Source organism: Uloborus diversus, chromosome 4 (genome assembly GCF_026930045.1).
Source record: "Uloborus diversus isolate 005 chromosome 4, Udiv.v.3.1, whole genome shotgun sequence".
NCBI lineage: Eukaryota > Metazoa > Arthropoda > Arachnida > Araneae > Uloboridae > Uloborus > Uloborus diversus.
The window spans coordinates 155,104,213-155,117,835 of NC_072734.1; the positions used below are offsets into that span (position 1 = coordinate 155,104,213).

Here is a 13,623-nt window from a genome sequence, read left to right on the forward strand (position 1 = left end):
CTTTCTCGCAAAACTAAAAAAGCCTGTTGAGTAAGTATTTGTCCTGAAACTCAGTCCCCTGAATCACGAGAAAAACAAATGCAACATCTTAGAGATGAAAATCGAATTACATAGTAGACTTTCTTTCTTTTGGTGCTTATTGCACGGGTTTATTTTAATGAGGAATACAATCTGAGTGTCTTGCCTTCATTACGCATAATATACTTTTTATTACAGTACAGAATACAAATAAAGAACACATGAAAGAATTTTCATCAGAAAGAGGGGAAAGTACATCCGGAGTGAGGGTGTCTTGGCCCACCGCCTCAAGTGGGAGAAGCAATGGCTTAGATCACTCGGCCACTGAGATCCCAATAAGTAGACTTGGTAAACAAAAAAAGTCAGGCAGCGATAAAACTACCTGCATTTGTCGCACGCAGGTAGCCTGAGACAGTATGTAGGTAGTTCTGGAAATGACAAAATATGGCAACTGCTTGCTGATATGGTGAATTTTGATTACTGTCATGTGTTTAGTGACACTCCCAATGTTAAGACAAATCGTTTGACGTAGGAATTACCAAAATTGACTAGCCCGTAGAACGTCACATAGGAACAGACATACATATATAGACTGATAAACACATTACCCTCCTTTGCGTCACGCACGAGCAGTCAGATAATTAAAAGCTAAATTTAAAACAAATGGGGAAAAAATTATTTGAATTCTGAAATTTTGAATTCAAATAAAGTTTTTCCCAATCACGAGCTACGACAGGACCCTAATGATTGGAGTTAATGTGTCTAGAAATGGCTCCTGTCCCCCCAAGCCTGAGACGGTTACGTGTGTTTAGTTGTGTATGTGTATGCTTGTGTGTGTGTAGACCTGCTTGAATGCACGTTGGCACGTATGTGTGTAAAGGCGCATGTGTGTATGAGCGTGCGTATGTGTAGGATATGGATGCCACCGACCACGAGAAGCGGCTACCCGGGGGGGGGGACAATGCTCAGGACCGGATTAGCTGCGCCTGCAGAGGACAGTGGGGTTGAAAAAGGAACCGGACATCAAGGATGGTCAAATGAAATCAATTAGCAATCGTGATTGCTCAAAAAAAATTCCAAAAGCAAAATAGTATGTGGTGAGTAAGCTGAATTGATGTTTATTTACGATTCTATATACATTGATAATTTCTTTCTCTAAAGTTGAGTTTGGCATTTTGCCGAGATAGTGGCAAACACTGGAAAAAACCTGGTAAAGAATGACAACTAGGAAAATTGGCAGGATTTCAAAAAGCATACTAAAACTAATATGATTTTGTACATACTACAATTGCGACTAAAATCAGAAATTAATTAGAAATTTCCTTTTAGTAATAAATCATTCTTTCTGATAATTTAAATTTTAAAAATTATTATTGAAATAAAACTAAATAGATTGGGAATTATGTTTCAAAGCAATTATAGAAAAATGAAATATACTACAAACTTTATAAAAAACACTTTGAAGTGAAAATTAAATTACTTCCTTGTAAATAAAACTAGTCATTTTTACCACTACGGCAAAGAAGTATTTTTACTGAGAGGGGTTTTCTCCATCTTGGCAAAACTCTGTCAATCCAACTCGATATTGATAACTGAGAGTCATGGTAACACACACGAAATGTTGTAAGTAAAGAATCCTGCATTTACCTTACATAAAAGCTTCAGAAATTAAAATAGTATATCATTGATACACATAAATAATGCAAGTTTAAAAATTAATCATGTCCCCTTCCGAAATTTGTTTTGAACTTTACCGCCACGCCCGACTAAGATAAATTACTTTTTTCAAGATTTATGAAATGATCACATTTTTTTAATCTCTCATATCTTTAATTTTAAATAACTGTATGTATTATAATAAGTTGAAGTTTTGATTGTCTTTGTGTATTTGCAACATTGTAAGGGTTTATTTTTCGTTTTCTTTTTAAATGAGTGAGTAAAATAACGTTAGTGTCAGGGTTGGAAAAAAACTGGGTTTTTAGCTTAAACTAGGTTTTTTTGGTTCAAAATGGGTTTATTTGGTTGAAACACTATTTGTTAGAAGAACAGCTTTATTTTCTGAGATTCCCAAAGACTTTGTTTATTAATTGTCAATTAATGTTAAATATTCATAGTTGTACCTAATTTCATGATTATTAATTAAATAATTAAGAGCAAAAACTTGTAATTTAATTTCTCCATAAGTAGAGCTTTCTATACCAAAAATATTTTTTGAAAATCTTTTAACTTTTGAAAAACTATTTAAATAGGCTTTGGCATAAATAATTAATCAGAGCAATAATTTATTATGATATTTATATTATATAATATATAATCAAGAATAAATCTTGCAAATTAATTTCCTGATAATAGTTTTTTTGTGAAAAAAAATAAAATTTAAATCATTCATTCTCAAGTACAGAGAGCAATTTGAAGTATGGATAAACGGAGCACAAGTCAAATGAACATCACATAGCTTTAAAATTCCAAAGATCATCATAATATCACAAATCAAGCAAGTTTGGTATTGAATTACGTTTTGTTTGACATATACTTTTTGGGGTATTGAATTGTAAGAAGTACTTGGCCCATGTAATTCAAAGGAACTTAGTTGGTCAGCCTTGTACACTTAAGTACTCAGTAGAATAAGCTGCATTGATTTTGAAAAAGAAAACGAAAAACTTCTTAACAAACCTAAATTGCATTAAATATAGTGATGAATTTGGAAATTTATTGATCTAACTAATCTCTAAAGCTTTGCAGATTAGTTTGCATTAATTCAGTTTTACATTTTCCAACAATTTGTAAAATTTTTGAAAACATTTTGGCCAAAACCCTGGTTAGGAAAGTGGAGATTTTAAACACTGAAATTTAAGACTGCAATAATAAAGAAAAAATATAGCACATTTATTTTGTGAAATGCATACAAATATTAATACATATTCATAATATAACTCACCTTGTGGGATTTGTAGTCTTGCTAAAAGTAATGTATTCTGTGTTATGTTTTGAAATTTTTTCAAGAATGATTTTTTTTTTTTTTTCACAATTTATCGATGATCATAAACAAATTTCTGGACCTCCTGACACGAACACAAACTCTTCATCAATTTCTTTTAGTTTCGGAATAGTTTTCTCATTGAAACATTGCGCATCCATAGTCACGTTTTATTAGCAACTACACGCACTTTCGGAAAGAAAAACTATGAAGTGCGTATTCTGCTCTCGCACTGCGCATGCTTCAGTAAGTCAATAACTTTTTTCGCCAAACGCGTTTCTCCTTTACAATGTAGCCAGTTGGCGACGCGCGTTACTCAGATGCCCGCATTTTGGAAAGACGCGTCACTACCACGAAAAGTGAAGATGCCTTTACCAAACCATCTGCATTCTTAAACTGTAACCTTATTCATTGGCAACGAATGAGGAACGTAGAGAACGCGAATCTTCGCTATTCCTCCCTTTGAGAAGATTCATGTTCCCTAACGCTGATCTTACACTGACAGGCTGACATTGGAAAGAGGCCGCGAGATTTGTTTTGATTAGTAAGGTAAATAGGAACTTAAAAGAAAATCGTATGAATTTCAGGGAAGAAGAATCGAAATAAACTAATCCTAGGTTCCTTTTTGTTTTTCTAGCCGGTGCCATTGAATTTGAAAATAATTATATATGATTTCTTTTTTTTATCTCCCTTTCCTTAATTATTTTCTTAGCGGAGTAAGTTTGAGTGCAATGTGTCACCCTGCTTGTTATATATTGTATTTTATAGGTTTTGATGAGCACTGAATAGCAGAGATGCAAACGAGGGGGGAATCATAACTCAGACCTAACTTTTTTAAAGGGTATTTGTTTTAGGGGGTCTTGGTCTCTTTCTTCGTTACTTTTGAGGGTTTGCGCACTAAGTGCCCAGAATGAAAATTTTTAGTTTTAATTTGAACATGCCTTTAAAAAAAATTGAGTAGTTTGTTATGGCTGCCTTTAAAAAAATCTTTTTGGGAGAAGTGTGGAGTTGTGCTTAGTTTGAAACCATGCTTAGAATAAAATAACTTGCCTTTCAGAATAAAATATTAAATCATGCTCTTTTTCTTTTCAATTCAGAAAGACGTTTCTGCACAAATGGAAAATTTTGTAGACCAAGCCATGGGTTCAAGTGAAACGGAACAACGACGTTTTAGAGGTAACTATTTCTTTATTAAATTATGCTCAGTGACACAATTGGCGTATTTTCCTTCTTTTGTTGAATTCTTCAACATTATGTCATGGACAGTGCCAGAGGACTGGAAGCTGGCTAACAAAATGCCTATCTTCAAGAAAAGGGTAATAGACCTGCAAGATTGACTTTAGTAGGGAGATTATGAATTTCTTTGAGACTAATTTGGACTAATCAGATGGATATTATTCATCCATAAGCTTTTTTTTTTTTTTTTTTTGCATTGAAAAATGCGTTCCTTGTAGCGCCAAAAGTTGTGTCTGCAGTGGTCTGCAATTTGTGCTATTTGACGTTGTTATTTCTTATTTTACTTTTTATGCACTAAGGTATTTTTTCAACTTAATCTGTTGACTAGTTTGCAGTACAGTTTCAGGAAATGTAGATCGTGTAGTGCTACTAATTTACTGTATTTTTACGATATGGTTACCTTGGCTTTAGATATGAAAAAGTGTGTAGATGTTGTTTATATATTGACTAGTTGTACCTGCACGGCTTTGCCCTGTATTTTTACAAATAAAGGATGAAGAATTTCTCGCTAATTTACTGTTCATTCGCTTTCCCATTCCAGGTCATGATAATTTCATAATTTACTTGTCCATCTAATGATAATTTTGCTCCGGAAAGTATTCTTAAAATTGAAATAGAAAAAAAAACAAAATCGAATTTTTGAAAAATCGCTTTGAGGTGCACACCCCCATACTACAAACTAACTTTATGCCAAATTTCCTGAAAATTGACCGAACGATCTAGGCGCTATGCACGTCACAGACATCCAGACAGAGAGACTTTGAGCTTTATTATAAGTAAAGATTTTCAAAAAGCTTTCAATAAGGTACTTGTTGTAACGTAGGTGTCCGAGCTCCGCGTATTGATTAGATAATTCTGAGGTAGCACAAGAATTACATTTTTACCAACATTTAGCACACATAGAAAATAATTAGCTTTGAGGAACTGATGTGATATACCCCACCCTTGGCGACTTTTTCCTGTTGGCGCCAAGAAAGCGTCGCCAAGAAAACGATGTATGACGACATATGTCATACATCGTTCTTAGCGATGCTTTTTTAGCGCCAACAGGAAAAAATCAGATAAAAAAACATGATCAAAGCACTTCAAAACACAATATATATAAAAACAACATAAAAGCACAACAAAAAACATGACGAATATATGCTTCAAAAATGTACAGGACCGGGGTTTTTTGTAAACATATTAAAATACAATGAAATAAATTATTGTATTAATTACAAGTCGAAATTAATGCATTAATTTTTTTTTCATCATTTCTCCGGGATACGAGCCCTCGGTCTCATAGTACTTTCGTAATGAGACCTCGGCTCGCCGCCCCTGCCTCGGTCTCATTACGAAAGTACTATGAGACCTCTGGCTCGCCAGGACCTTGCTCCGCTCGGTCCGTTATCCCTCCGACTGTAAATATACATTACAGTCGGAGTATGGTCACAGTTATGTATATTTTCATGGAGACACCCAAGGGTGGCTCCTTCCGTTCAGTGTACAATAATGACACAGTTTTAAGTGTGAAATATGCACCATTATTGTGCAGATTTATTAATAAAATTCAGCATTTTTAAGAGTACAACCAAAAGAACTTTCAATTGTTAACATAAAATTCAGTACCTAAAGGAGGCACGTTAATAGAATGTCTAAATAATTCGTGGCATCGATAAGAATTAAATTTTAGAACAAAATAACCGTACTATTTCTGTAAAATTAATTTACATACAGTAAAAATAAAGTTAAAAACTACAAGAACCCCTCAAGGATTTGTAAAAACAAAGAATTTTGGAAGTGAGAGGTTTTTTTTGAATTCTAAAATAAAGAACTTACCTTTTTATATGGTATAAATATTCACACTCAGTCCAAAACAATACATCATATGACAATGGCACGTTACAGATACACACCACGTTGGAGTTAACTTTTAATTAACCTTCAAGTTTGAAGAAACTGGCATTTTCTAATGTTTTTACTTCAAAACACAACTACTGAATCTAAACTAACACAAAATAAGCATTCCTGTAAGGTATATTGCACAAAACAACACGTATCTCTCCTGCGTAAAATCAAGTAAAGAACCCAAGTAAACAAGTTCGAACAAGTTTGCCTTCACGTTGCCAACCACAGGTTAGTTTCACCAGGGATGCCATGCTTAAAAATTTATCGCCTCATTGGCGAGAAAAATATTTCAATTTTGTGCAAAAAATTGGATGTCGCCAAATGGGGGGGGGTATATCACATCTGTACCAGCTTTGACTAGGTACTACAGTTTGATGGCAATCCGATAGAGCTCCCATACAACATAGCATGGGGTTGATGGAGTGGTTCGATAGTGAGATTGATTTTGAATGAGTCTCGTGCCCAATTCGGAGTGTTGCTACTCACTCATTTGTGTTCTTAAAAATATAATAACTCTTCCTGTCTTGAAAAAGAAAACACCATGCTAAAAGGTGGGAAAATTAATACATGACAATCGACAAAAAAAATCTAATACAATACACAGTCCTCTAAATATTTTGTAAACACTTGGCTCTGCAGGAAATTTTTTCAAACTGCTAACATTGATTTTCAAAAAAAAAAATTTCGGTACCAGATGTGATATACCCCCCCCCCCCTTGGCGAGGATAGAATTTTTAGCTCATTTCGAAAATCGCCAACGTTGGCGATAAAACTTTTTCCGGTAGCCCTAGTAACCCTGCAGAATATACCTGGGAAGTACAGATGTGAACTAATTCTTTTCGCACGTGTGTCCGTGGAGGTAGGTGCACATATGTTCCGCTCTTACGGGGATTTTACGACGTGGTGTTGTTTCGTGCAATATACCTTACAGGAATGCTTATTTTGTGTTAGTTTAAATTCAGTAGTTGTGTTTTGAAGTAAAAACATTAGAAAATGCCAGTTTCTTCAAACTTGAAGGTTAATTAAAAGTTAACTCCAACGTGGTGTGTATCTGTAACGTGCCATTGTCATATGATGTATTGTTTTAGACTGAGTGTGAATATTTATACCATATAAAAAGGTTAGTTCTTTATTTTAGAATTCAAAAAAAAACCTCTCACTTCCAAAATTCTTTGTTTTTACAAATCCTTGAGCTGTTCTTGTAGTATACATAACTGTGATCATACTCCGACTGTAATGTATATTAACAGTCGGAGGGATAACGGACCGAGCGGAGCGAGATCCTGGCGAGCCAGAGGTCTCATTACGAAAGTACTATGAGACCGAGGGCTCGTATCCCGGAGAAATGATGAAAAAAAATTAATGCATTAATTTCGACTTGTAATTAATACAATAATTTATTTCATTGTATTTTAATATGTTTACAAAAAACCCCGGCCCTATACATTTTTGAAGCATATATTCGTGATGCTTTTTGTTGTGCTTTTATGTTGTTTTTATATATATTGTGTTCTGAAGTGCTTTGATCATGTTTTCTTATCTGATTTTTTCCTGTTGGCGCTAAAAAAGCATGGCTAAGAACGATGTATGACATATGTCGTCATACATTGTTTTCTTGGCGACGCTTTCTTGGCGCCAACAGGAAAAAGTCGCCAAGGGTGGGGTATATCACATCAGTTCCAAAATTTCTTTTTTTTAAAGAGGAATTTTTAAGAAAATCCCTTTTTTTTTTGAGCAATCACGATTGCTTATTGCTTTCATTTGACTGTTTTGATGTCCTATCATTTTTCCCACCGCCACCCTCCGCAGCATCACCGTCGACCGGGTCCTCACGATGCTGCACCTCTAGCGAAAAACCGTCTCCAGGTTTCGTCAATATCCTAGACTTACACGCATACATACACGCACCTACACACATATACATATGTGCACTTACACGCATACATACACGCACCTACACACATATACATATATGCACCTACACACATACACAAACACATACACACACACACACACAACTACCCACACACTCATGCCTGCACACAGACACAAACACATATGCCTACACACACATACATATACCCCCCCACACACACATACACACAACTACCCACACACTCATGCCTGCACACAAACACATTTGCCTACAAACAAACACACATACCCCCCCCCCACACACACACACACCCCTACATACACACACTCCTGATTGCGAAAAACATAATTTGAATTCAAAATGTCAAAATTCAAATTAATTTTTTTTTAAAGCATTTTAAAGCACATGTGTAAAAAAAATGATGGTTTTGGCAGTTTTCTTCAGTTGGTGAAAAATAAGCAAACTACTTGTTATTGTAAAAAAAATGATTTAAAGCACTTTTTTTTTTCTCTCTTTCATATTTGAATACAAATTTAATTTTTTATTCAAGGGTGAGTTAAGGCAAAATAATTATTTGCAGAAAATTTTCCAGTTAGGATTGGTGTTCGCCATAAAGCTTTTCATTTTATCTCAGTCTGCAAGTGCTTTTGCTGGCCCATGTTTGAATGCAGCATGACTTGGCATGACTTTACCAGTTTTTCTATGTCTTTGTCAATGTTTTTCCATATGCAGTAGCCGCAAGCTAATTGCTTCATTTTAGTAATCCCATTCTGTGTTGAATGAAGTTCTTTCAATACTTCGGGTTGAAGGTTTTACGAATAACTAATCAATTGCTCTTAAACAAAATGCTGCTACCTAAACTATAATCACTCTCGAGAGAATTTTCCTGAAGGTCCTGCTTAATTTTTGATAATTCTGGGTCTTAGTTTGCTTCTTTGATAATTGAGTCTGCAGTTAGTAGGATTTCATTTAATATTTCAAAGACATTTGCCACACATATTTGATGAACTTCTTCATTGAAACACATATCAGTTGAAATATATGTTTGCTTGATAGGTGCTCTTGACTGGCAATTTGCATTTTGATTTTATCAGGGTTCGCTGATATATATCAATCGATATATATCCGATATTTATTTTGAAAATATCATGATATTTTGATATTTATTTTTTCTCCTTTGGTATTTTCATAATCATAGTAATATTGTTCATTTATTCTTGAAATTAACCAAAAAGTTATGTTCTGTATTTTTATGATGTATAATACACACATCTTTAATAAGTAATATAATATTCCATTTTTACTTGTATTTTATATTCATAAAATTATTAGTATTGTAACAATTTTAATTCATATTAAAAGTGCCTAATTAAATATTAAACATTTCTCAGAAGAAAAGAAAATGTTTTATGATTGCACCGACTAATGCATATTATTTATTTCTGATGACTCATCTAACTGTACAATTTGCTCACAGAAAAAAAATGAGTAAAACAGCTAATCCTAAATGAACTCCATTAAAATTAATAGAAATGTAAAATGAAATATTAAATATAAATAATGAAAGAAACCTTAATTTTAAGTCTATATAATGTAATTATAATATAAGAAAATAAAGAGTGTTTTGAGGATGCATTTACTATTTTGACGACTTTAGTTTCTGCTAATTGAAAATATCTGGTATATATCAAGATATCCTATATATATCAAAATATCAGACATTTTCGAAAAAATCATGATATTTTCGAACCTTGGATTTTACAAACCCTTTCTTAAATTTTATTGTTTGGTCAAATCCGGATAAATAGAAAGGACTCTGGCCTAGGTTTCTGTTTCTAGCTGCTTCGCACAACGATGTACCCACTCTACTATCTCATGTGTCTGTTAGTAAAATGCAGTAAGTCCAATCAACACTTTTTAATCTACATGACAACCCTACTAAGGCTTAAAGTTCAGTGGAATTTAAAATATTTTGTAAATTTTCTCTTTATTTGATGTTTTTCTGAAAATCTCAAAAATTCAAGTCTCTTACCAGAGCAGAAGACATTAACTCAGAGTCAGGAAATTTTGCACAGTAATTAGTGTTAGGGAGTCATAAATGATTCTCACTAAGGCTAAGTGCTCTGCAGAAATTCGATCTTTTCGGCCCACCCTACTGTATGTGCATTTAAAATAAAAAATTAAGAGCTGCCGAGTTCCCTACGCATCAGTTTTTTGCCTTAGAGCAATGGCTCTGCCTAATATGGAAACTACATGTAAGTTAAACTTTTTATATCTGATTTGATTTACTATAATCATAATCAAACCTTTGATGCGTTTTTAATTTTATTATACATTTTCTTTTGAAGTACTCTTTTTTTCTTTACTAGCAAAAATGCGTAAATTATGTTTACTGCGCACTACACAAACATGTATTCTTCTCTTGTTTTTTAACAAAAAATTAATCCGTTTCCAAAAAAAAAAAAGCATTGTGCTGAGCAATCTAACCCGTCTTTGGTTCAAGAATGAACACTATTAATGTTTCCTTGTGAAGTGCTAATGTTATTAATTTCATTGAATTTCTATGAAATGGGGAAGGGGGGTGCACCATCCCTATAATTTGCCCAGGTGCACTAAACATTAACTTCTCGCTTTGCCGATGATTTTGACATCCTTGGAAGATCAAAAAGCTCTGTTGTCAATGCTTTTGTAGTGCTTGAGAGTGCGGCAAAAGAGGTGGAACTTGTTTTTAATGCAGGCAAAAAAAAATTTTGATTTTAACAATTAATTCTCCTGATTTGTCTTCAGGGTTCGCCGATATATATCATTCAGTATATATCTTGATATATATCCGATATTTATTTTGAAAATATCATGAGATTTTGATATTTTCGATATTTTTTTTTCAACTATGGTATTTTCATTAAAAAAAGTATATTAGAAATCATAGTAATATTGTTAATTTATTATTAAAAATATAAAAAAAAATATGCTCTATATCTTTATGATGTATTGATACAGCGTTTCTTAAATTGTGTTCTGCGGAACCCCAGGATTCCAAGGAACTCTCTCTGGGGTTCCATGAGATTTTCTTTTGACACCTTTCAAATTTGTCAGTTAAAAAATTGACAAAAAAAAACGCCTTTTCAAAAATACATTTACTGTCACTTTAGCATTTAATCTAAGCATTAAATTCGAGATCAATCCCAAAACGCCTGTTTTTCACCTAATGTCTCCAAAGATAGAATAAAATTGCATTTTAAAATCTTCAGTTTTTAAAAAAGTTTCAGAAGAAGGTATTGACTCTCTAATATCGCCAAAAACAGTTTAAAAGTGGCTTCAATGATGAAAAAATTTCGGGAAAGCACCCCAAATCCCTCTCCTACAACAATACCAAATATTGCCATAAATTACGATTTTTGACATCAATTTCAAACATTTTGCCCTTTGTTCTAGCCACTCTGCCAGTATTTATGGTAGCAGTTGAAAGGACAATTTCAGCATTCAACGAGTGAGGACCAATTTAAGGAAGAGTGCTGGTCACGAGGGTCTAAATGGTTTAGTTCTGTCTAAGGCCCCTATATATACAGCAACTGTCTGATGGAACACACAGTGACATCAAAAACTCTGTTTTTTAAATAAATAAAATATTTTTTTAAGAGATATTTCAAAATTTTTAGCTTTAAGGATTAAAATCTTTTTCTGCTTAAATTTAAGGGAATTATTAACACTTTTGTATGTAAAATACGACAGTGTTTCTTTTCCTAATTTAGAAGATATTTTAATCATGTAACTCATGCATTTTTTCTTTGGTTATTTGTCCCTTTTAAACATTTTGAGTATTTTTCAGTATCACAAATCGAAATGTACTGATACAATCGGACCCCGATTTAACAAACCTCTATTTAACGAATTTCGCGATTTAGCGAATTTTTATTTTTCCCCGTCTAAAATGAAAGCAAAAACCTCCATTTAATGAATAATAAACCCCGAATTAATGAATCATTTCAACAAACTTTTTTTTTTGGTCACTTTGAGTTTGGAAATACTGGATTGTTTTCCAAATGATGTATCCATATTGCCCGAAGCAAGAAAACACTTTTATTAGAATCTGCAATTTTTGATGGGTGAGGGGGCAGCCAATGAATAGTGATTCTAATGCAGAAAGCAATAATGAAAATCCTATTAAAACTTGCTTTTCAAATGCTTTACATGGCCTAGAAACTGTAAAAACATATTTCATGCAGCAGGCTGTAAATGAGACAGTATTTTCTTCTCTCCATAAAGTCGGAAGATAATTATTTCCAGTAAAGTATCAATAATATTGTCAAAATATATTACTCAGTATTTTAAAATTTCGAATTAACGAGTGAACAATAATTTCTAGAATGCTGAACAAAAAGTGTACACTTTCTTCTTTTGGATATTTATGCGCTAATTGCTTATCAGGGCTTATCGATAAAGTAAGTGCAATTTTTTTTCACACCCCAATATTAACGAATATAAACCCGATTTAACGTATAAAAGTTTCAGTCAGATGAATTCGTTAAATCGGAGTCGACTTTATTTTACAAAAAGAATAAATAATTAGCAATTACCAATAATTTAAATGATCTGTAATTATGTACATTGAATTAGCGATTTATTGACAAATAAGTAATGTGATAGTCTCTTTGAGGTAAAAACCAGGGCACTCTCTGAAACAGAATAATGGCTACGCCACTGCAAACTATTGAAACACCAGGGGTTCCACAAAAAAAGTGAACATTAGAAAGGGTTCCACTAATCAAAGAAATTAAGAAACGCTGTATTAATACATCATTAATGTAACAAAGTAATATATTATTCCTTTTTTACTTGTATTTTATATTCATAAAATTATTAGTATTGTAACAATTTTAATTCATAATAAAAGTTCCTAGTTAAATATTAAACATTGCTGAGAAAAAAAGAAAATTTAAGATTGTGCACCAATTAATGCATATTATTTATTTCTAATTTTTTTAAATTTATTTGTTTCACTTTCAGATTGGGGCAAAAATCTTAAAAACTGCTTCATTCCTAGCAAGAGGAAATCATTACTGCTTGTTAGTCAAGTACTCATCCTAGTTTTTCTCAGTTCATTTTTATACAGTATACTGAAAAAAGAAGCTCTGCCTGGTAGTGAAATTTTTGCCTTGATAATTTTAGCAATATCAGCTCATGTCGGAGGGAAAATAATCAGAATTATCAAGTTACCTTCTCTTCTAGGTAATTATTAATATCTTTTTTTTTTATGTAAAAGTTAAAAAACAAAATAGTTTCCTATGTTTGTAAACTGGCTAGTGGAAACTGAAACATTAACAAGATCTTGTAAAAAGTTTAGTGAAATATTCTACAGGATATAAACAACTTTCTATTTTTTTGATGTCAAAAACAATTTTCTAAATTTATTTTTTCATATTTTGCATTTGTAAACTAATCATTCATGTCAAGGGAGGAAGGACCAAAAGGCTGAGTTAAATTTTTCTCAATAGTTTTCATGGAGAAAAAGAAATTTGTAATGGTAGTTAAAAGTAAATATAGTTTGTATTTGGAGTTTGTAGTTGTGGGGTTTTATTTTATGTTAGAGACACTTTAACTTGCAATGAATTGGTAATTAATGATA

The 13,623-nt window shown here is 32.8% G+C and overlaps 1 protein-coding gene across 1 annotated transcript in view; it reads left to right on the plus strand.

Annotated features, from left to right (window-relative positions):
• Positions 1 to 13,105: 13,105 nt before the first annotated feature.
• LOC129220934 (sodium/hydrogen exchanger 9B2-like) overlaps positions 13,106 to 13,623 on the plus strand; it is a gene marked incomplete at its 5' end in the record, with an annotated part of 37,611 nt that continues 37,093 nt past the window's right edge. The window contains one exon of the mRNA XM_054855369.1: positions 13,106 to 13,226. Coding sequence (XP_054711344.1) covers positions 13,106 to 13,226 — 121 coding nt within the window. The remainder of the gene's footprint in view (positions 13,227 to 13,623) is intronic.